The sequence below is a fragment of the Centropristis striata genome, chromosome 1 (genome assembly GCF_030273125.1).
Source record: "Centropristis striata isolate RG_2023a ecotype Rhode Island chromosome 1, C.striata_1.0, whole genome shotgun sequence".
NCBI classification, from domain to species: domain Eukaryota; kingdom Metazoa; phylum Chordata; class Actinopteri; order Perciformes; family Serranidae; genus Centropristis; species Centropristis striata.
Genome location: NC_081517.1, coordinates 32,659,049 through 32,682,104, shown reverse-complemented (window position 1 = coordinate 32,682,104; position 23,056 = coordinate 32,659,049). Strand labels below are relative to the sequence as shown.

The following is a 23,056-nucleotide window of genomic DNA, read 5'->3' as shown; positions in this document are numbered from 1 at the left end:
AAGGCATGATAAAAGCTGTGCAAAATCTTATTGCCTCTCAATGCTAGAAGTGCTGGAGACTGTGGAGCTGAGAGTGCGACTGATACACTCGACTTGCCTCCATGCAGCCCTCCCTCCCTCTCATTCCTCCCAGTTCCTTAAGGAAATTAAGCACATGACTCCGCTCATGTATGAGTCATTGTCTTTGCTCCCTCCATCTCTGTTTTCTGGGATTTTTTTTCCATTTGCTGTCCATTTCCTGTTGTATTTCCAGCCTTGCTCAGCCTCCTGTAATATGAATTCCAGATGTTGCCCGAAGTGTTCCCTCTTCACGTTGACGTAGTGCACCACCCCCTTTTTTGTCTCCTCTTATTTTTGGTTTTGTTTTGATCCTCCTCTCCTCCATACCTCCAGTGTGTTTAGAGATTGGCCTCACTGTAAAATAAGGTTTATACTTTATTCATGTTATTCAAGCCTCTAAGAGGTGATTCATTATTTAGAGCTTCTGCCTCGCAAAGCCAGTTCACTAAGTACATTTTTGGCTCAGAGATAGACTCGCACAAACTGCATTTTTCAGTCGCGAAGATGCTTCCTTTCTCTCATTTCTCTCTCCCTCCACCCAAACCAAGCCTCCTGCATTTGGAAACGTTGTGCTTAGTTTTAGCGAAAACGCCCCATGGGGTCCAAAGTTAGATGGCTACAGTATTAATCAGGCGAACTGAAGCTGTAAAGCGCGCAGAGCAAAGTGTTCCCCCTGGGGACGGAGCAGATGAGGGACATTGGTTCCAGATGAAAGGAAGATCATGGGGGGGAAGGACAGAGAGAGGAGGGAGGAGCCGAGTTGTTTTCTAATCTGGTGATATGAAGCCAGAGACAGGCAAATCTGTTTTCTTCCTTCAAAGCGTGTTGTAATTGCTGTGTAAAGCTCCCATTTTAATGGAATACATTAGCATAAAAGCTGGAACACAGTGTTATGAGTGCGAATGAAACGAGTTACAAACTATTTTCGGGACATGAATTCTGTTTAATATTTGGCTCCAAACAAAATGAGTATTTTTCTTAATGCGTCTTGTTAAACTGTAATTACTCACCAGATGTTTGATGTATGCGTCTCTGCTTTACACAGCCAGAACATTGAGAGGAATGTGTCGGAGATTGCATCAGTGCTCATGATGCCATTTCACACCGACGGGGCTTCATGCTCGCTGACACTCCTGACCTATTTATGATTTAAGAGCCGTGGTGAGAGCTCGTTCTTTCTGCCCGTCTTTCATCTCCTGCTCGCATGATCTCACTCGCCCCCGTTATCACGTCTTTACAAGCAGACAAAAGATCCGCTGGGTGGAAAACTCTGGAGGAGATAGCAGGAGTGTGTCACCGTGCAAGTTAATTTGATTAGGAGTCAGCAGCACCACAGAGCTGAAAAGTCAAATGAAAAGTGTGAAAGACTAAAGAAGTGTGTGGATGAAATGGCATTCTTGAGTGATTAAAAAATACATCAAACGCTTTTTTGCCTTTTGGCAAACTTCTGACCAAAAACCTGCTCTCTTCTCTTACAGAACAACGACCCTTTGACCCTTGGTTATCATGGCTACCCGTCTCACAGCCAGGTAAGGACCCAGTTTCATCTCAAACATGCTCAAACCTCCTGTTTTATGATATACGCCACCACCATCATATCTTCTGATTCCTATTCAGAAAGCATTATTATGGATCAGTGCAGCTCTGTAAACCACAAGGTGGGGGTGTAGATTATAATTTATCAGTCGTGTAGAAGAAGACATGCCTCCACACCCTTCACTCTTCCAGTCTTGCCCTCCCACTACTTGTCTTTCAACAATCAGCCACATTATTAATCATCTCTGAGCTTTTAAATCCAACTTATTTTGTCTGTTAGCGCCATTAAACATGAAGAAATTCTAGTTTTTCTCCTCAAACAAACGTAGAAAAAACTGCATTGCTTAAATTGTTGTGTGTGTGTGTGTGTGTGTGTGTGTGTGCATGGCTACAATCTGTTTACTGGTGTTTGTATTAGCCTGCTGATTGTGTTATTAGACTGTTCAGTTTATGTGGTTAATCCTTAGATCATCCTCTGTTCATCCACTCATCCTCTCATGCTCTGCCCATAATCCCCTCATCCCTCGCTCTCCGCGATGCCCAACAACCTCTGTCCGCTTATCTGTATCTATCTGTCTTAAGCCTTCACTTGTATTTGATTCAGTATTGCTGATTTTTTCTTGGCAGTCTGTTGTGCTGTTTAGTGAATATCGGGGAAGCCAATTAGTGACTTTTTCTTTCACTTTGAGTGTAATAACGTTCAAAGAATATTCCTAAAGGCGAAAGCGCCTGTGTGCGTGCGTGCTATCTCTGGTTGGGACGTGAAGTTGTCAGTCAAGGGATACTTGAGGGACTCGGAAGTGTGAACCGTTCTCGGACCAAGAAGAAAAAAAGACAGAGAAGGAAGAAAACAATGCCGGGCAGCAGAGGCTCCCACAACACTGAGGTGCTAAACTGTCAACAGCAGTGTGAGAATGATGTGATCAAAGACTCCTGAAAGGAAGAGCCTGGAGAGCAGCAGAGGCCTGACGTGTGAAGAGAGAGACGAGACCTTTTCATACGTGAGATATGAAACTTTCCTGCCTCTTTCCGTCCATCAAAATAGGGCTTTTGGGGGCTATATATATATATATATATATATATATATATATATATGTATATGTATATATGTGTGTATATATATGTATATGTATATATGTATGTATGTATATATATATGTGTATGTATATATATATGTATGTATGTATATATATATATATATATATGTATATATGTATATATATGTATGTGTATATATCCATGATTATTCAGTAATTGCTTTATTTTAAAATGACAGGACAAGAAAATTAAATGAGGCTCATGTGGCATTTGTCACTGGGATAGCGGGACTGCCTGATTTACAAATAAATAAATAAATAATAATATATATATAATCATGATTATTTTGGTCAATATCAAAATCATGTTTATTTGGCACGGTTACTAATTGTCTTTTGAACATAATTTATTCAAATAGAGTGTCTTGTAAATGTAATTCATCTGAAAAACTAATTTTAAAAAATGTTTAAAAAAAGAATAGATAAATACATACATTCATCATATTTAAATAAATAATATAAAAATAATAAATAAAGAAAAGTGTGAAATGTGATTAAAATTAAATCAAAATAAATAAATAAAATAAATATTTGACGAAATTATAAAAATAACAAATACCATAAAGTAAGAAAAATAAATAAGATAAAAAAATTATAAGAGTAGAGTAGTTACATAACCTTATTGGAAATTACTAAACATATATTGAGTGTATGAAAAGAATAACTTGAAATAAATTAGATTAAAATTAAATCACAAATAAAATAAATTATAGATTACAATTTACATTAGACAAATATAGAAATAACAAACACCATTATATTATAAATAAATAAATAAGATCAACTAGGTTATAACAGTAAAGTGGTTACATAACTTATTGAAAACTACTAAAAATAAATTGAGTACATAAAAATAAATCTGACAAAAATAAATGAGAACAAATATGTTGCAGTGCACTGTGACAACCTACTGACAATGCTTTAACATATTTTCAGTACACTATATCCAACACTTAATTAACTCTAATTAACAACGATAATGTGTGAAAGTGCATTGCTGTAAAGATGCGACGTATGCTGGATTTATAACACAAGACAAAAGGAGATTATCATTCATCACTATGGGATGGTTTTCATAATCATTGGAAGCCAAAAATCGTAATTGAAAATAAAATTCAATCAATCGCCCAGCCCGACTGGAGAATGACAGGTAGAAGTCAAGTTACAAAAAATAAATTACTTTAAGAACAAGGAGTGTGCTCTGCATCAGTAATAGATGTTAACAATTGTTTTACCAGTTAAAGACTATCACAAGCATGAAGGACGTTGATTGACAGTTAAAAGACAATATTAAAAAATAAGATTCATGTTTACTCTCTCTCTCTCTGCATATTTAAACCTCATATCAAACCCCACTATGGCCAGCATTTAGTATTAAAATGTAATTATTTACATTCTGTAATTTGCTTTCTAGTACTTATAGTAGTTTCTATTGTTCTTAGCCGAGTCCGCCTTTTCCGTGAGAGATTTAAATTACCCACCCACGCACAAGGGATTCACAGAAAACAATGCATGCATCTGTTGGATGCCGTGCTGAAGACAAATGTGTGTTAGTTTAATATCACCGTGTTGGAGGACAGTGTTGACTGTCTTTTTTTTAAAATAATAATGTGAGATGATGAATCCTCTCATCCAACAGTTTGTTTGGCTTTGCTGCACACGTCGTTCTTCTGATAGAGTAGCTGCTCTAGGCATGTTTTCCTGTCCACAGTGGTCGATACACCTGTCGTTAAATGTGTTTGATCTGCTCCATTACACTATGTTCACCAGCTAGTCGCTAACCGTGTCTGTCTGAGGTTTGATGCTGGGCAGGTAGTGTGCAGTGAGCTTTTCTTGTCTTTACTGAAAAAAAGTGTCCTTTTGCTGCTGGAAACGAGGTTGATTGGAGTGGTAGTGAGAGTGAACCAAAAGGTTATCAGTATCAATATTTCCATATTTAACAAACACAACAATATGTTGATATGATGATATATTCTCACAGAAAATATGGGATTGCTTCAGTAATTCAAATAATTAGAATTACAGCCCTGATACATTTAGAAACAGAAAAATACACATGATATATATATATATATTTCTGCAGCAATTTTTCCCCATTTTATATTTGAGTCGTGCTACTTTACTGTTTGTAGCAATTAGTGTTAGGGTTAGGGTTATTAAGGGTCTGGGCTATTTAAAAAAAGAAATGAAAACAAGGCTGTGCCGATGAAAGACTTTACTTTTATTTTAAACTATGATAAAAATATGAATATAAAGAAACAAGACTTGATACTTTTCCGATACTTCTTTGTACACAAAATAACATTTGTTTCTTTATTTGCAACCTCCACACAGTGCCATTGATTTTCTTCCTTGTTGTTTCATCTGTACAGCCTGGTTTGTTGTTTTTAATATCATTGATGCTTTAAACGCTAATAAATGTGAATATAGTATCGTTTTTTAAAATGTGGTATCAAAAAAGTATTGGATGTCCAATGGCCACTTCATTTTTAGTTTAAATTTACAATTAAAATATATTTTTGTGGTTCTGGGTCAAAATTGTACCCTTATAATAAAAATACTTATTTTGTTGGGTAAAATATTTAAATATAAAGCTCAATCAAGAGCTTGTCTAAATCCAAGTTCCCTGAAAAAATGTGAAAATAACATTGGGAGGCCAATATTTTTTGGTAACAATATTTGCTGCAAACCAGTTCAGTAGCACAACATAACGTGAAATGGGAAAATTGGATCCAGAAAACAGTAAAACCAAAACAATGAGCTGATAGATGCTAAAACGCCACGTAAATCTGAGTAGGACTGAGCCATTGTTAGTACAGAATATTGATTGGTGCAGCTTTAAGGATTTACTGTGACTGCATTCAGTGTTGTGTTAGAAGTGTTATGAAAACGTTTGTAGTTTCGACCTAGTCAGAGAACAGTCGTGACTTCTGCAGAAAAGTGACTTGGGAGCTTATTCAGACATGAGACAAACATGCAAATTGCTGGCACATTTATGTAACAAGGTGCGTCTCTGAAAGGGGATAGAGGGAGAGAGAGAGAGGAGAGTCTTCAGCTCCTCTCCCAGTGGTGCCAGCAGCCCCAGTTAACTCACCTACATGAAGAAAGAGAACAGAAGAAGAGAGAGAGAGAGAGAGAGCGAGAGAGAGAGAGAGAGAGGAGGGAGGGGCTGCGACATGAGAGGGAAGCAGAGGGGAGGGGAAAGTTTGCAGGTGTGACAGAGGCAGAGAAGTAGGAGGGGGAGGCGTCAGGATATCTGGGTGAGAGAGGAGGAGAGGAAGAGGAGGAGGAGGACTGGAGAAGAGACAGAAGAGATGAGCAGGCAAGGGCACAGCAGCAAAACAGAAGGCTGGGGGTAGAGGGAAAGGAAAGAGTGAGTGGGAGAGGGAAAGAAAAGAGTGAGTGGGAGACAGAGAGAGAGAGAGAGAGAGAGAGAGGGGAAGGAAGAGAAAGAAAGCAAGTAAGCAAGCGAGGGAGAGTGACAGGGACAGAGGCCAGCAGTGGAGGAGGAGGAGGTGGGGAGGAGGGGAAGGGAGGGGGGGGATTGGCATGGCAGACAGAGCGAGCGGGGGCAGAGAGAGGGAGATTTTGAATCTGTGAGACAGACAAGAAAGACTGAGCTGGTGAGGTGACACAGGCTCGGAGAGGGAGAGGAAAGCGAGGCAGCGTGAGAAGAGGAAAGGAGAGAGAGAGAGGAGAGAGAGAGTGAGAGAGAGAGAGGAGAGAGGAGCGACGACAGTTGGAGTTGTTGCACAGAATACGATGATGGGACTGTACTATCCTTCCGTGTTGTCGGTGAGTGTTTATCTCCGTATCTTTTTTCATATCCTCCTCCTGTGTACGCGTCTGCTGCATCTCTCCGCCGAGGCTCCACTGTACACGGAGCGGCATCAGAGCGGCCAGCACTGTCATTGAGCATGAAATGTTAATTAACTACTAACAGATGAGGACTCTTCTTGACCCCCTTTACTAGAGTGGTCCAGTCAGGGCATTTCAGAGTCTCGTTAGGTCTCAGCGCCCAGTCGCTGCGAGGGATATAAACAGTGAAACTAGCGTAGTAGGCGTAGATGACAGGGAGATACAGGCTTGGAGATTGCATCGCTGCAATTATGATTTGCCACGGTGAAATGCACGAGCGGCGATGTATTATTGTACGCCGTTGTTGTGGCATCTGTTCTCCTGCCCAGAGCTAGAAGCGCACGCAATCTGAACACATCAAGAGCTGCCACTGCCAGAAACTGTGCTCTGTTATGTATTATGTATGCTCTGAAGATAACATACAGTACAGCGTGTTAGGCTGTACAGCTGGATGTAGCAGCGAGCTGTTTCTGCAGTAAACTCTTTAGACATTTCTGAGTGGAAACGGTGAAGGAATAGGGGGAGGAGAGGTACGTAAAAAAAGTCTTTCTTCTTTATTGCCTCTGCAGCTGTCTCTGTACATCGCTCAAGCCCTGTGAGCGAAAGGGACAGGTGTCCCCAGAACAGTTGTCTCTGTCTTTTATTTTCCTTCTCCTTTCTTTCTCCTCCTCCCTTCTCCCTTCTGCATCTCTTCTATTCAGCTAACAACACCTCCTCACTGTAATTTCTGTGTCACACATTTCACAAACACACAGAAGCTGAAGCACACAGTGGGCTGCAAAGTTGGTGCGTGAAGTGTCTCGTTCATATCATTACATTTCATTTGGTGTGAGTCAGACTCCGTGTGTGTTTCTTCCTGTCTTTGCTCGCCGCGCATGTGCTTCTGTTTCAGCTGTACCTTGGATTCCTGCTCTCTTTACTGTTTGACCTCTTTTCTCCCTCCTCTTGCTCTCCCTGGGGCCCTGGCAGCTGTTATCTCAATGTTTTTCTCTAAGAGCCCCTGGAAGAGGGGGATGGGTTGGGGAAAAAGAGTGAGAGAATGGGAGCAGGAGAATAGAAAATTGATTTTTAAGGTGATGGGACACCCTCGGGCAGTTGCCAGGGAAGCCCGTGGATGAGGAAGCTGAAATTATGCAGAGACGGACAAATGAGAGGAGTTGAAAGAGATGGAGTGCAACAATATTAGGTCAACTGGAGAGAGCTAGTTTGCTCTGTGACGCAATTTCAGACTGTAGCGCTGACTTTGCAGTTACGTGTGTGTGTGTGTATAAGTGCTCAGAGTTGCCTTCTGACGGCGGTAATTTATTAACTCTTTTGCTAATATTTTTGGCCCTGGCTGTAGGAGAGTTGGAGAAGCAGATCGGGTGCAAAACACTGAAATAGTTTCTCAAGCCCCACCTAAGCGTGTGCCCTAAGGCGAAGGAGAGACGCCTACCTGCTGCAAAACTACACACAGACACACACCCACACACACACACACACACACACACACACACACACTGCCACACTTTCACAAACTGTAAACGGGTCATGAGCTATTAAACCCCCCTCTCTCCTCTCACCCAACCTTCTCCACCTCCCACCCTCCACAAATCTTCTTATTGATTCTTCGCAGGGTTAACAATGATGGTCGGTAAATGATCCCAATGAGCCGTGTTGCCGTGGCAACTTGCATGAGTCATTCATTTTGTTGTACGGGTTGTTAAATGGTTCGAGGAGTGAGGAAAATGTCGACGGGAGAGCCATGTGAGGTAAACACCTTTTTACACTTTGCTTCTAAAAGGAAGGGCAAAAAAAGGGAGAGATGTTCATGAAATTGCCCAAACCTGGAGTTGCTGTAACGGCCCTCTTTAGCAGCTATTTGCATCTCTAATGGCTCTAAAAGCACTCGCTGTGAGGCATCTGCGTGGATTTCAAAAGAACCTGCCTTTTGAAATGGATAGGGGTTGCCCTCGCTGACTCTCTGGATGGTGCTGTTGACAGTAACAACACAGTCCTACGACTGGCTTGTGTACATTTTTAAAAACCGCACTCGATAACCAGAAGAGTGCTTTATTATCATTGCAGGGCTTTACTTGAGCTCCAAACAAGACTAACTTGTTTCATGGTCATTCCTAATGTATTGAAAGAGGCGTGTTCATGTTTGGTAAACACACGTTTGTGTGTTCACCTGCACATGCGTTTGTTTGGGGTGGCGTGTGGCTTTTAATGAGGAATAAATGTGGACAAATAATGTCATCATCTTTTTGTTTTGGAGTGTTTACCTTTCATAAAATGCTGCTGAGCGAACCATTGACACAGCTTGTGGAGGGATGACAGGGCCAGTCATGCGTGTATCGCTGCGCACATGCATGTTGAAGGGGGTGGGGGGTCTCCCAGAGCCGGTGTGTGAGGAAGGGGATTTGTACGTGAGACCCTACAAGGGAAAGGATGGGGGTGTGCTGGGAGGGGTTTGTTTGACAAGCAGACATGTTACCCTATAAGGAGATTGAGGAGAGTGTGGGAGGAGGAGCCCAGGCATCGCAGATATCTTGTTGCTATGAAGCAAATGGGCTTGATTGACATGCGTGGGGGCGGGACGTATGCAAGGGTCCCGTCTGGATTTTATGAAGCGTAAAGAAGTGAAGCAGAGAGAGTGGGAGGAAAGGGAGAACAGCAGCAAGAGGAGCGCAGAAGAAGAAGAGCAAGAGGGGGAGGAGGGAGAGTGATGGAGGAGGAGGAGGGGTTGACGTGGGAAGGAATAATTTAACAAGAGGGTGTCTCCTGGCTCATCGGTATGCCACAGACACGCCGTAAACGCTTCTCCAGCTGTTTGCAGCTCGGGTAGCATCAGCGCGGAGTCAGAAGCCAAGATCTGAGCTGAACATAACTTCCCCAGTTAATACGATTATTGAGCCAAAATGTGAGCTGCTGCTAACAGCATGAATCACATTTTCCAGCGTCAAGTTTGTTGAATTAGGCTATAGACTAATGGCTGGAGGCCTGAGAAAGTAAGATGCTGAAATGTCATTATTCATGTGAAATGACCCAGTGTTGCCCTAGTTAGCTCTTAGCCATGTTCCTCTCCTCTCCTCTCCTCTCCTCTCCTCTCCTCTCCTCTCCTCTCCTCTCCTCTCCTCCTGTAGCGTAGTGAGACTGCTGCAGACGATTTTATAACATGTCTCCTCAGACACACTTGCTGCTGCTAACTGACCCGAAAGTAAGCCAGCTACAGCTACCGCTCTGAGTCACTGGCTTTGCCTGGCCAACGCATACACTTACACAACCCTTAATGCCTTAACGCCGCAACGCCAGGGGTGCTGAAGCACAAACACACACACACACACACTGATATGCACACGACATGTACACGAGCAAAACGTACACAAACCTGAGTGCTGGCACAAATGCGCAGCTTACAGTTTGTCTGTCTGCAGGGCAGCACTTTTCTTCAAAATGACCAGGAATGCCCTCCCTTTGTGTTCCTCCTCTTATCCTCCTATCTATGTGCATTTATTCAGAAGATGCTTTTATCCTGATGCAAAGAACAAAGGCCACTCACAGTCAGCAAAAGGCACATAACTTGACGGTTTGGGCGAACATTAAAAAAAAAGCAGAAGCGGATTGCAGGCACACACTATTTTTGTAGATACTGGGCTGTTGACATAGTGTATCAGGTAGAGAGAGGGCTGTAGAGATGCAGCTAAAATGGATCTCCTCTGAAAAGGCCAATCGTCGAACACAAATACAAGGTTGTTTTTGGCTCGTATTCCCGCTTCTATTTTGGTCTGGCAGAAGGAGCAGCAACAGCCGGGGTTGTCCATTCCCCTGCTAGGCTGTAGTCTGTTTCTGTGCATGAGCAACAACAACAATGAGCAGGATGATATGATTGATGAGGATATGATCTGATCAGCGGTATAGACTGTGGAAATAATATATGGTGTTGCAGCCAGGATATCAAAACCTCAGTCTTAAGTGTGCATTATTTAAAAATTCAAGTCACTATCATTCTGTCAACGTTGCATCACAACTTGTCAAGTCCAAGTCTGACTCATCAGTGGATGAGTGAGTTGTGTCATGAGTCATCAATGTTGGGACTCGAGTACGACAACACTGGAGCCGCGATGAACATTTCAATGCGGAGTAGGAGGGTAGTTTCACCAACAAATTTCACAAAAGGTAAAACGAGTTTTCCTCTGTTTTGTATTCAACAATATTCTCTGCACCACTTATTATGGCAGGGGGATCCCTGAGTAAAGTTTCCCCAGATGTTTTCGTTCCTACATTATAGCTGATTGTTCAAGGTACAGCCTCTTTGTTCCATGATTCATTCTGTAGCACACATACTACACATGATAGATTCAGATTTTACACAGACTAGACATACTTACTATAACTCTTAATTGGACAGGCAAATGGCTTCGGAAAACCCCTCCACCAAACCATCTCCGACACTGGATCAGTCTGTGTCCGACCATTTCTGAACTTTATGAAAGTGGCAATTCGATACTCCCACCTGGAGTTGAGAAACTGAGCTCGGTTTGAACTTCTCTCTCAAAAACAAATTTTCAAAATGTATTTTGCATGGGCACCATAATTCTTGGCGCCGCCCAAGATGATTGTGATTGGTTCAAAGAAATATAAACTAGCTGGAGCGTTTTTTCCCCTATCCCAGAATAATGAGTGTAGCTAAATAGATCTCTGGCTTTGCAAGACTACTTTTCATGTGAACGACCAAACTATGAATATCTTTCACAAACACTCGTACAATTCATGCAATGTAATCCAAGTTGCATAATGCATATGCTCAATATTTCTCATACAAATGCATTTTCACTATTTAAAACCCTTTCATCCATCCAAAGATGCACATTATGGCTTTGTTTATAGATAAGCATTGACTAAATATCTTGTAAACAAGCTTAGATTTCAATCTCAATTCAAACCTGATTGCTTTTTAGTTTGGATTTAAATTTTGTTTCATATTTATTCTCATTATTATCTACCCAATGCATTCCTCATCAGTGTTCCTGTTCATTTTGTAAAAAATATGTTTAATGAAATCTCAAGAATAGGAGATAAAAAATGAAATACCAAAGTACAGTTTACATTTTGTACTACCTTATGATTTGCAAGTGCCTTCATTAAGTGTTCATTGTAAAAAAAAAAAATGTTATTTCCATCTCTGCCATCTCAGGCTTCCATAGGTGTGTGTGAATCAGGATGAATAATGCTCCAAATGATCCCTTTATGGGTGGATGAGTTTTCCGGTGCACCAAAGTTGCTGGAATTCATCCTGCAGGGCAAAATAATGCATGTACCAAATTGCACTGTAATTCCTCTAATTCTTGTTGAGATATTTCAATCTGCCCAAAGTACAAGACAGACCAAGTGGTCATCTGTAGAGCTGCTAATGTGGCTGACAGGTTTTTATTTTTATAATAAGCTATTTGCGGTGTTTTGCAGCCATGACTGAGGTAAAACTTTCTTCATGTAGGTAGTCTCAGTGTGTTTTCCCTTTTCTACTTTTCCCATTTCACCACTTGACCCCATCTGGGTGATCAACTTTCCCTTTCTAGCATGACACAGGAGCAGGTCTAGTTTCCCTATTTCTTTTTGTCATTGAGCTTAGCTGGTACCTGGTGACCCAGAATGACTCGCTCCACCCTGCTATCATTTTTACCTTCGCAGATGCAGTTAATCTACGAGGGGCTGATGCAAGGAGAAGCCAACCAGTGTATCATTTAGCACATAATGTATTTTGTCTCCTGCAGTTAAAAGCCTGATCTAAACTGACTGTTTCTCATCTCTGCTCTCCTTTTCTGTCTGTCTCAAACATAATGAATTCAGGATGTCTCATCAGAGGATTTCAGCTCATGTTCACATTATTACCATCAGTGATGTAACAGTGTTACAGAGAGAAAAATTCTTCACTTATTAACAATTTGCGGCGTCTATTTTTAAGCTTTTGTTCATTAATTCGGGCAAAAAAAACACATGAAAGGATGTATAGAAAATACCATGATATCAGTATCTGTACAACACAGTGCTCTTTAATGAGAGTTCTTTATGCAGAAACTGTGGAAGAGACTGAGAGTTGACAGGCCTAGATGTATATTTACTTACATATTGATATTATATAATCAAAACATTCACAGGCGATAATGACTGTAACAATCTGTGCAAATATTGAGCAAACATTTTCTGAAAACCAAGGTATAAGATGGCCGAGCTGCCGCATAAAACCGAGGCAGGACAGGAAGGCAAGGATGTTTGGGATGTTATCACTTATCAAACTCTTAATTTGGATGCTTGTGGGCAAGATTGGAAGAGGTTCATTCAGCTGCAGGGTTTAGAGGAGCGGACACAGCTGCTGTTTCAAAATGTGAATGCGGTTAAACTTGGACTCTGTGGTCAGTAATCTGGCGGCTCTATGGCTCGAGTGTGAGGCACTGGAGATGGAGAACATGGTTTCTATTCCGGCTGAGGTGGAGACTCTTCACCTGACAGGAGAGCAGCAGAGGCAGTTTGGATTTGAAAAGAGGACGTGTGCAGTGAGGAGGATGGAAGCGCAGATTATTGATGAACACATATTTACTGTATGTTATCAGGGAGAGTAGGGAGTGAGATAACAGGACTGCTGGTTGTGATTATCGTGCTATAATCAGACCGTCATAACAGGTTGAGTTCAAAGCATGATACCGTTTCCTTTTGCTCTTATATCGGCAAGATAAGAGGTAGATCTAATAGATGGATAAAAAGTAGTTTCTTTGAATTATCATACAATCTGACAATGGAGCCAAAAGATGATGGTGATTATTGTGGTGTTTGTGCCACAGATTTGCAGTGTTGCAATGCGGCTGAGCTGCTGAGGGCCAATAGTTAAACCCTACAGGCTGTATTTACTGCAATTATTTTTAAAATGAAGCAAAATTAGTTTCATGAGGGCTGGTTTCATGTGCCAATTTTACTCATAAATATTATTGATGTCTTTTAAAAGTAAGACCTTATATTTACTTTATTAGTCAAAACAGACATTTAATAGTAATAATACCAGGGCTCTGTAATGAAAGATGATGCATAAAGGCAAGGTTTTACTTGCCTTAATGTATGTATATTTTAGTGTTAGTGTAGATTTATTCTTATGCACCAACACACCACAGCAAATTCCTTGTATGCTAAAACCTACTTGGCAATAAAAATGATTCTTGGCAATAAAAATGATTCTGATTCTGAAAGGGGACATATTATGCAAAATTCACAATTTTTAGTGCGCGTGGACATACATTTGGGTATCTGGAGTGCCTACGAACCAACTAACTGTGAAATAAGACAACCCAGTCAGTTTTTGTGAGCTACCTGCATCAGAACACATGGGGTTCTAAAGGTCATTCAGTTTTGGCTCCCCTTCCTGTGTACCATGCAGTTTTATTAGTATATAACGCCCCCCTATTTGGGTATCTCCACCCCTTGACTTGAGAATGACCTGTGCAGAGGTCAAGGAGGCTCACATGGAGAGGTCACTGCACCATATAATGTCATATCATTGAGGTAAAACACGAGCAGTAAAATCTGGCCTGCACTCGTTGGAAGAATCAATAGCTGGTGCACGATCATAGAACATGGGTATGATTGATTTGTTTCACTGAGGTGTCCACGGTCAGCCCCTAGTTGAATTGTATTAAAAAGAAGATACAAGGATAGAAAGATACTTAATAGCTGCTGCACAACTCGTCTTTGTATCAACAGTGTTTTGTAGGATGCACCCAAAGAGCACCGAACACACACCATCCCTTTATTTCTGTCTGCTGTAACCCTCCATCATCACAGCTTCAGTTACAGCACGCGTGTCATAGCTCCCATGAGGTCAGAGAGCGTGTCTCAGCTTCAGTTGATAGCCTTGGCAAAGGTACACCATATTTTTCTTAAAAAAACAGTCAGAGCAGACTGGACTGTGTATCAGAGGGGGGCTTTATGAGACAGGTGGTGAGTCAAGGTATATTCAGATGAACTGTAGGAGAAAAATAATGCATTTTTTTAACATTCAGCCATGTAAACCCAAAATAAAAGTCTGAACCTGAAAATTAGTAAAATATGTCTCCTTTAATGAAATGATTAAATACACATGACACCATTATTTCCTTCAGTATGTTGCTGCCTTCAGGCCTGTTGATTATGCAGAATCACCGAGTCTTGACTGGCACACCACAGGGAGGCATTCTCTTAAAATTATACACAGTATTTGTAAGAGTAGCTCCTGTTTTCAACTCAATTAGCAAATGATTTTCACCTGAAGATTCAGAATAAATAGAGGCATTTTCAAAGCAATGAAATAATTAATTTGATGTTAATGCCGCACTATGTACTAATCCCAGTACGAGATGTTTTCTTGTGTTTTCTTCAATTTCTTGTTCATTTTAATTCCTGGTTTTTAGTTTAATTAATTAGTTTAATTTAAGAGCTGATATCTAGCCATTTTCCATGTTTTTCTTGATAATAACCAAAATCATTATCAAGAAAACCATGGAAAACGGCTAGATATCAGCGCTTAAATTAGACTCTTATAATGATAACAACAAAAACGGCTCATATTTGTCTAAACAAATGTACCTTTAATTGTACCAGGCATTAAAAAGAACAAGATATTGAAGAAAACAAGGGTGGGCTAATCATTTTTACATGACTGTATGTCTGAACTCTGACCTCTCTATCTGTAAAAAGCCCATTTCTGTTGCAGTTACTTATTTTGAATCTTGTAAATATTCAGCATATTACAGAAAGTCCAGTTGTATTTACTTGAGTGTACCTTTTGTTTTTTATAAGACAAAGTTTCCCCCACTCACTGTTGACTTGGTGCTGCTATGCTGTAGCTGCTCTCATGTCAAAATATCGATGTGATCCGTGTCGACCGTGTGCATCCCCCGGTTTGTCACTGAGTCGAGGGGCCCGGCTACCGTGTCACAGGTGTGACGCTGAGAAAGGTCAAAAGCTGGGAGACAGATGGCACACACACACACACACACACACACACACACACACACACACACACACACACACACACACACACACACACATCCTCCCACACAGTTTTAACACTCCCAAAGGGACAGAGATCTATTGTGCAACTCAGATGGGCATCGCTGCAGCCTGTCTCACACACACACACACACACACACACACACACACACACACACACAAAGCCAATGTAGCCAAGCAGATGTCTGGTAAGCATGGAGTCTCTTTAGTGGTGATATCCATTTTGGTGCAGAAAGGCAAAGACACAGAATATTGCTTTTACTAATTAATTATTATTACTGCCTGTTTCTAGTCTTCCTGCTCCTGCTAATAATACTAATGAAAATAATAATGATAATGATGATGAGAAGTAGGAGGTGAACAGGAGACGAACAAGAACCAGAGAGATTAAGAAGGCAGAAAAAGAAGAAGAGACTGCCAGAAACGGCAGCCATTGTTTAGTCATATGCGTTTTGTTTTTATCTCTACCTGCTGATGTAATCTCTCTCTGTTTACATCTTAATCTTGTTTCACACTGTTGTCTTTTATTGCGTCTCTTTGTTCTTTGGGTGTCTTTTGTTACCTTTTATACCTTATACCTTAACCCCATATGAGTAGAAGTGGGCAATACATATAACGACTACGATGTGCAATTTTACATTCTCTAGTATTTATAATAATATAATATAATTAACACACACACACACACACACACACACACATATATAATATCAAAAAGAAGGTGCATAGATGGTAGATGAGAGGTGCATGAAAGTCACTTTGTTAATAATATTAAGAAATGATAATGTGCCACTTATTTGTATTTACATTTAAATTTAACCTGGAGTCTCTTGAATGCTTAAGTTTAAAGAAAATAAGCAAGAGCTGCTGTTCTGAAACATTGTGTCCATCCACCGATATCCTGGTAAGCAAGAATAATTTTAACAGCTTTTTTTGGGTAAAGAAATCACACTTTAAAAGATAAAGTTAGATTATCATTATTGGAAAATTTAAACAAATAATTGAGTTGTTTTTTTGTCCATATCGCCCACCCCTACATATTAGGCAATAAATATATTCAAAGCAATAAATCATTCATTTGAAGTTAACGCTGCACTATGTACTAATCGACTACGAGATGTTAAATATGTCGGCTTTCTGACTTCTCTATCTGTAAAAAGCCCATTTCTGTTGTGGTTACTTATTTTGAATCTTGTTAATATTCAGCATATTACAGAAAGTAAATTTACCGTGTGGAACACAGGAGTTGCTGGTCTGCCACTGCTTCGATTCGTTATTTTTTTTGTGTTATTGTGTGGCTTTATTGAATCCAAACTAACCCTTTAAACACCAAAGTCACGCACACAAAAACATGTAACACAAACACAGTAAAAAAGTAACCGATGGAGTCAGCGGTAGACAAGCAACTCCTGTGTTCCACATGGTAAAATTACTGTTTTTGTCATAGTAGTCTGGTGGCTTTAACGAGATACAGATAACGTCTCCAGTTCCCGTTATCTATGCAAATGCTGTCAATAAACCAACCCAAAAGATTTTCTCAGAATGCTCCAGTCTTGAATTGATCAGTCATCCGGTGCGTTTATCAGCGAGTTATAAAAAGATCTGAAAGACAGTGACAGTTTGTTTATCTTTTGCAGCCATGGATCAGAGGCAGGGCCGTGCTTCTTCTATCACTCATCACCTTTTATCGTCCCATCCCCCCTTTTCTCTCCCGTCCCTGCTGTCTCCCTGCGCTCTCTAACTATTACCATTTAGGGTATCCATGCCCCACTGCCAACAGCAAGGAATGTGTGTGTGTGTGTGTGTGTGTGTGTATGTTGTGTTATTGCCTGTGCAGTGTTTGTGTTCCACCATGTGTTTGTGGGTGCCTGTATTGTTCTCCTACGCACTCGAACGTCGGTACAGTTTTTTTTCTGGGGGTAATGATGTTCGTATAATACTTGGGCAAGCTTCTTTAATAACAGTTGGTCTTTGTGTGAGCATTTAGGTGTGTGGGTGTTTGCGTGTCAAAGGTGGTTTGTGCGAAGAGGCGTTTGTGAGTGTGTGTGCAGGCGTTAGACACTCACCATTGTACAACACTAAGTATGGAGGCATCTGACCCTCAATAATAGATGTGGCTGCAGTGAATATTTAATGGGTGGGGGGTGTGGATCCATGCATGCGTTTACACACACACACTTACGTGGGGAAATGGAAATATAATATCCACGCCTGTATGACTTTTAGACCGAAGCTCTTGGGAAAGTGGTCTCCGTGTGGTCGGGTGATGCTCTCTGTAAAAGATACTGTGGATGTTAGCCAGCCGGCTACTTTAGCTTTCACTCCTTCCTCACTCCTCTCTCTCTTTCGTCCAACAGGGCTCTCAGGATAGTGCTGGCGGTCAGGAGGGACTCGTACCTCCACCTTTCTCTGCATTCCCTCCACCTCCACCGCCGCCCCCCCAGAACGGCCTGGCCCTGGATTACGGGGGCAGCCTGTACGCAGCGGGGGCCGTTCAGGGCCCCGTGGAAGCCGGCGGAGCAGCGAACAGCGCCGCCAACGCTGCCAACAGCCTCAGTGTCCAAGTGAGTGCCAGCCTCTTCCTCTTTGTGCAGCCCACATCAGGTCTTTGCCTTCAGAGGGCGCCGGGAGCGAGAGTGTGGAGGAATGTGTGTTATAGATTTAGAAATAATAGTAAGTCGCTAGGATGCACCAAACAACTTCTCTTCTCGTAACACAAAATGTGATACCCAGAATCAGCGTTCTGAACTAGATCAATTACAAATCAGTTATCAGGGTCCCTTCTTCCCAAATAAAAAATATGTTCACCCCTCTATGCAGGATTGATTTAGCTCTTTCGTAATTTACATTGTAAGGTAATGAGAGGCAGTAACTACGTTCTTAACCCTCTGAACCACAAGCACTTCCAGGGCATTTTTGCTCCTGTCACATTTTACTAACTGTGACCTCATTCTTCATTGCAATATAGAAGTCCTGCATCATTCACAGAAATGTATTTTGTGCAGTATAACACAGTCAAAATGACATAAATCATAACGAAAGAAAAAATGCAAGTTGAATTTCTTTGGTCATGTATTTTACAAAAAGTGAAATAAAATGGAATCTATATATTCAACATTTTTCAAGTGCCCACAAGTTGAACCAGTATTGGGGGGGGGGGGGGGGGGGGTAAAAATGTAAATACTTCAACATGTAAAGCATGGGGAGTCCACATGCTTTACATGTTGAAGTTTTTATATTTTTACAACCTTCCATCCATAACCGATATGGTGGCTGATATAGTAATTTTTTGAGCTTGAATGAAAATAGACCTTTATTATTTATTTATTTTTGGTTTCACCACTCTACAAAGGTGCCTAGAGAGCTTTCTCAAACAAAAAATATAAAAATATATATAAAAATAAATATATATATATATATATATATATATATATATATATATATATATATATATATATATATATGTATATGTATACATGTATATATATATATATGTGTGTGTATATATATATATATATATATATTTATATGTATACATATATATGTATATATATATATGTGTATATATACTATATCACGACAACCTATAACCTATATTCTCTGCATTATATATTGTGTAAAAACAGTTTTGATATTGGCACATATCGGACACTATATACTGCAGATAATTTCTGTCAACTGATATATCTGTCAGGCTCTAAAAATGAGCAATTTGAAGATCTTACTTTGGGTCCAGGGAAATTATCTGAGCTTTTTTCCCTATTTCTGAAATTCTGAGACGAAGATTTCATGAATCTAGAAAATAACTGGCAGATTAATAGATAGGAATTTATTGTTTGTTGCAGGCCTTCAGCTACCATGTAAACAATACAACTCTGCCTCTTCTCTGTCCATCTGTCCCAGCAGTCAGATGGGTCCTCCCAGATTGACGGTCAGTCAGTTGTTGGCTCAGGAGGAGGGGGAGGGAGCATTGGGGATGATACAGACGCCAAGGGGACACCCAAGCGCCTCCACGTGTCCAACATCCCGTTCCGTTTTCGAGACCCCGACCTACGGCAGATGTTTGGGGTATGTCGACCACAAAATCCCTCCCTTTTTTCCACTATGCATCATCACATAAGAGTGACCCAGAAAATTATCTTGGGATTAAAAGCACACAGTCAGTAAAAATAATGACTCAAAAGACCAATCCAGTGACGTCAGCACTGTCATAAGATTTTTATCATAAGATTTTTTTTTACTGTTTATTTCCTTTCCTAAAGTGGGATTTAAAAAGAAAAAAAGTCATATCTGTTTCAGCTAAAATATCTGTTTTTGTACCATTTCACAAAAACTTGAGTGTCATCTTGTAGAAAGATTATTTAAAGCCAGTTGTGAAAAAGAAACTGACCTTATGCTCAGCATTTATGTAAGAGGAATGTCTGTAAAATGTGGTGCAGAGAAAAGAGCAGAGGCAAGGAAGATATGGTGGAAGAAAAGACTGCCAAAGCTGGCTGGGTGCCAGCTCCTCAAGCTTGAACAGTGCTGACACCCCGTGGCAAGATGCAGCACAAGACTTTCATGCTTGTTCAGCCTCTTCATCTTCTCCTTCTTTTTTGTTTTTCAGCAATACGGCAAAATCCTTGATGTCGAGATCATTTTCAACGAGAGGGGATCCAAGGTAGGAAGTTCGTACAACGTGTAATTTTAAAAAAATGTGTTCACAAAAATGAGCTAAACATCTATTTTCAACCTTCTCTCGCTCTCCCCTCCTTTCCTTTTTCCATTCTCCTCTGCTTGCAGGGATTTGGTTTTGTAACATTCGAGACAAGTGCAGATGCAGAGAGAGCCAGAGAGAAGCTTCACGGTACACTGGTGGAAGGACGTAAAATCGAGGTAACTCACCACCCTCGCCCTTTTTATTTTTTAAAACGGCGACCATTTTCTCCTCTGTTTCCCCTCCATGTCCGACAATGAGAATGAGTTTGTTCTGGTCGTTTCTGCCCCAGAGAAGGTTTCCGGGTGGCTGTACTGTATGTGTTCGACTCTAACCCCTCTGGCTTCACTATAGCATGGTGCAGTGGTGCCACGCACACAGACGTCTCTTTTGACGGCACTTCCTGTCGATGTTGTTGTTATTGTCGATGTTGTGGGCTGTCCATTGCACCTTGATCTTAAAAAGCTGTGTGGTTTGCAAAGCATGCTGGGTGGAGTGGCTACACAACAGGCATGGCCGGTGAGACGACACGGTCGCTGACGAAATCCGCTTCTGTCACAGCATGTAGGATCTTTTCTCTTTTATTTTTTTGTTTTCCTGCACCTTTTCCATCACCATCACCACTTCTTCCATGATCATGATGAGTGGCCATTTTTGGTTTATGGTTGTGTAAATGACTGGAAGGGCAGTTAATAGCCTCTCAGTTATTTTTCCTCTGAAAAAACTAAGTGCCTGCTGGTGTCTGTGAGAGGCTACTGTATGTTGCATGGATGGATCATAAGGTCAGATGGAGTTTTTTCACTCTTTCAGTTAATATTACACGGGTGACTCTGGGGAGCAGTTTTTTTTTTAAATGTTTGACATGTTAACAAACTGATGCATGATGGGAAGCATTTTCAGGGGGCAGTTTTTTGGGAATGAGACTGCCGTGAGAAGTGTGGTGTCATTTCTGGTGCTTCAAAAAAAAAAAGCTGACTGTTTAATTTCAGATGTGCGAGATGGATGGTAAAAAAAAATGTTTTGTTTACACACACACCTGCATCCACCACTCCTGAAAAAGAACACCAAATCTCATGGAAGTGCATTTTGTTGTGACATTTTTTATTTTTTTTGTCGGCATGAGCTCGGATTTCAGTTGCAAATGGCCTTGGAGATCAGATACACCATGCTTTTGCCATTTGCTCTGGCTCTTGATTTAAAAATCACGCTTTTATTTTTTTCCTTGCTACTAAAGCTCCTCTGCATGGTCTCGAATGTCTTGCACTCTTCTCTGTCTCTGTGTGTGGGTGTGCAGGATTAAAAATATTGAGGGCGGAGAGAGAATGAACATGTGAAGAGAATGCAATAGATAGCTGTCGTTCCCTCTCCTTTCTTTTTTAAATATATATTTTTATTTCCTTTTATTGGTTCTCCTCCATCTCTCTCCACTCTTTCACCAGGCCAGTCTGTCTGTCTGTCTCTCCCAATTTGTGTGTCCCCATGTGCACCTGCATTTCTGCTGTCCATCCCTCCCCCCATATATCTGTCCATTTCCCTGTCCTGTAATGTAGCCAGGTAGCATACCCACTGGAGAAGGAGATTAAGTTTGATTTTGGGTGATTCATTTGTCAGTTATTTGAACATAATCTGGGCAATAATAACAACGGGTAGTTCCCCTCCTAAGGTAGCTTTTAATTTCTGACATTTTCTGTTTCCATTTGTTCCTTTATCAACCCTTATGATCTGTGTTTGTAGTGGGTTTTTAACCAGTAGAGGCTAGATTGTTGTCAAATGGCTGATACTTGTAGGTGACACGTGACCTGTGACATCACTTCCTCTCTACCACATGGTGGGGGTTGCTTTTCATTACCTCGTTTTGTTTATGTTTTTTCTTTTCTTTTTTTTTCTTTTTTTTGGTTCATCATTTCTTTCTTACATATATTTTCTCTATTTCCCTGATGATTTTTGTATGTTGTTGTTGTTGTCAGTCTCCACGGTAACTGCTCGCGTGTCCTCACGCCGTTTCCCTGGCAACGGTAAGTTGTGTACACATGGCATCATCTTTGAATGACCCCTCCCCCCACCCCATCGTCAAAATTTTTTAAATAAAATGCACCCAACACCAAAATGAAGGACTCCTTTACTGAAGGGAGCTTGATTGATTGATTGATTGACAGAACCTGATTGGCTAATCCTGTGATTGATTGGGGAGGTGGTGAATGAAACGATTACGAGATTAGCCATTGATCGCATGGCATTATTACAAAGGCCACTTGTATAACTGAATGTACTGCATCTATCTGCAAGTGCAACAACTATGACTACCACTTCTTATGCATTCATTCCAATCACCTCTCTAACTGCATTCAGCATTTAATTCCAGAGCTGTATCCTGCATGGTTTACTATCTTTCTCGTCATCTGTATGACGCCATATAGTACTATGTCATCTCTCTGTGTCATGTGTCAGCCAATAGCTGCATTTTTGCACCTTAGTGGGACAGCATGCTGAAGCATGAGTGCTATGTTAGCTTTACCGGAGAGAGGATAATAGTCGTCTGTATATCATGGTGTACTGCAGTACTTGATGATCACTTTCTGTACCACTTTGTAGTCTTCAGACAGTTGTAGAGGTATGGCTGTTTAGACTTAACATTCAAATTAAAGATGTGGATGAATAATGTGCGCCCCAAAAGAGGCTTATTCTACTTCAAAGCAAATCTACTCCTTATATGTAATATATACACTTCTGAGCCTTTTTAAGAAAGAAAAAAAAGCTGCCATTAATTCATTTCCACACCCCCTGCAAAGCAAGC

General features: G+C 40.8%; 1 protein-coding gene across 3 annotated transcripts in view; it reads left to right on the top strand.

Moving 5' to 3' along the window:
• Nucleotides 1–23,056, top strand: part of rbfox2 (RNA binding fox-1 homolog 2) — a 44,350-nt gene that overhangs the window by 8,129 nt on the left and 13,165 nt on the right. Inside the window, exons 2-6 of one of the 3 annotated variants that reach the window (XM_059338790.1) lie at nt 1,539–1,589; nt 17,924–18,130; nt 19,473–19,634; nt 20,173–20,226; nt 20,349–20,441. In XM_059338790.1, the coding sequence (XP_059194773.1) occupies nt 1,539–1,589; nt 17,924–18,130; nt 19,473–19,634; nt 20,173–20,226; nt 20,349–20,441 (567 nt within the window). Of the gene's footprint in view, nt 1–1,538; nt 1,590–6,271; nt 6,489–17,923; nt 18,131–19,469; nt 19,635–20,172; nt 20,227–20,348; nt 20,442–23,056 lie in introns of those variants that run through there. The other 2 variants (XM_059338783.1, XM_059338799.1) reach the window with 2 other exon arrangements.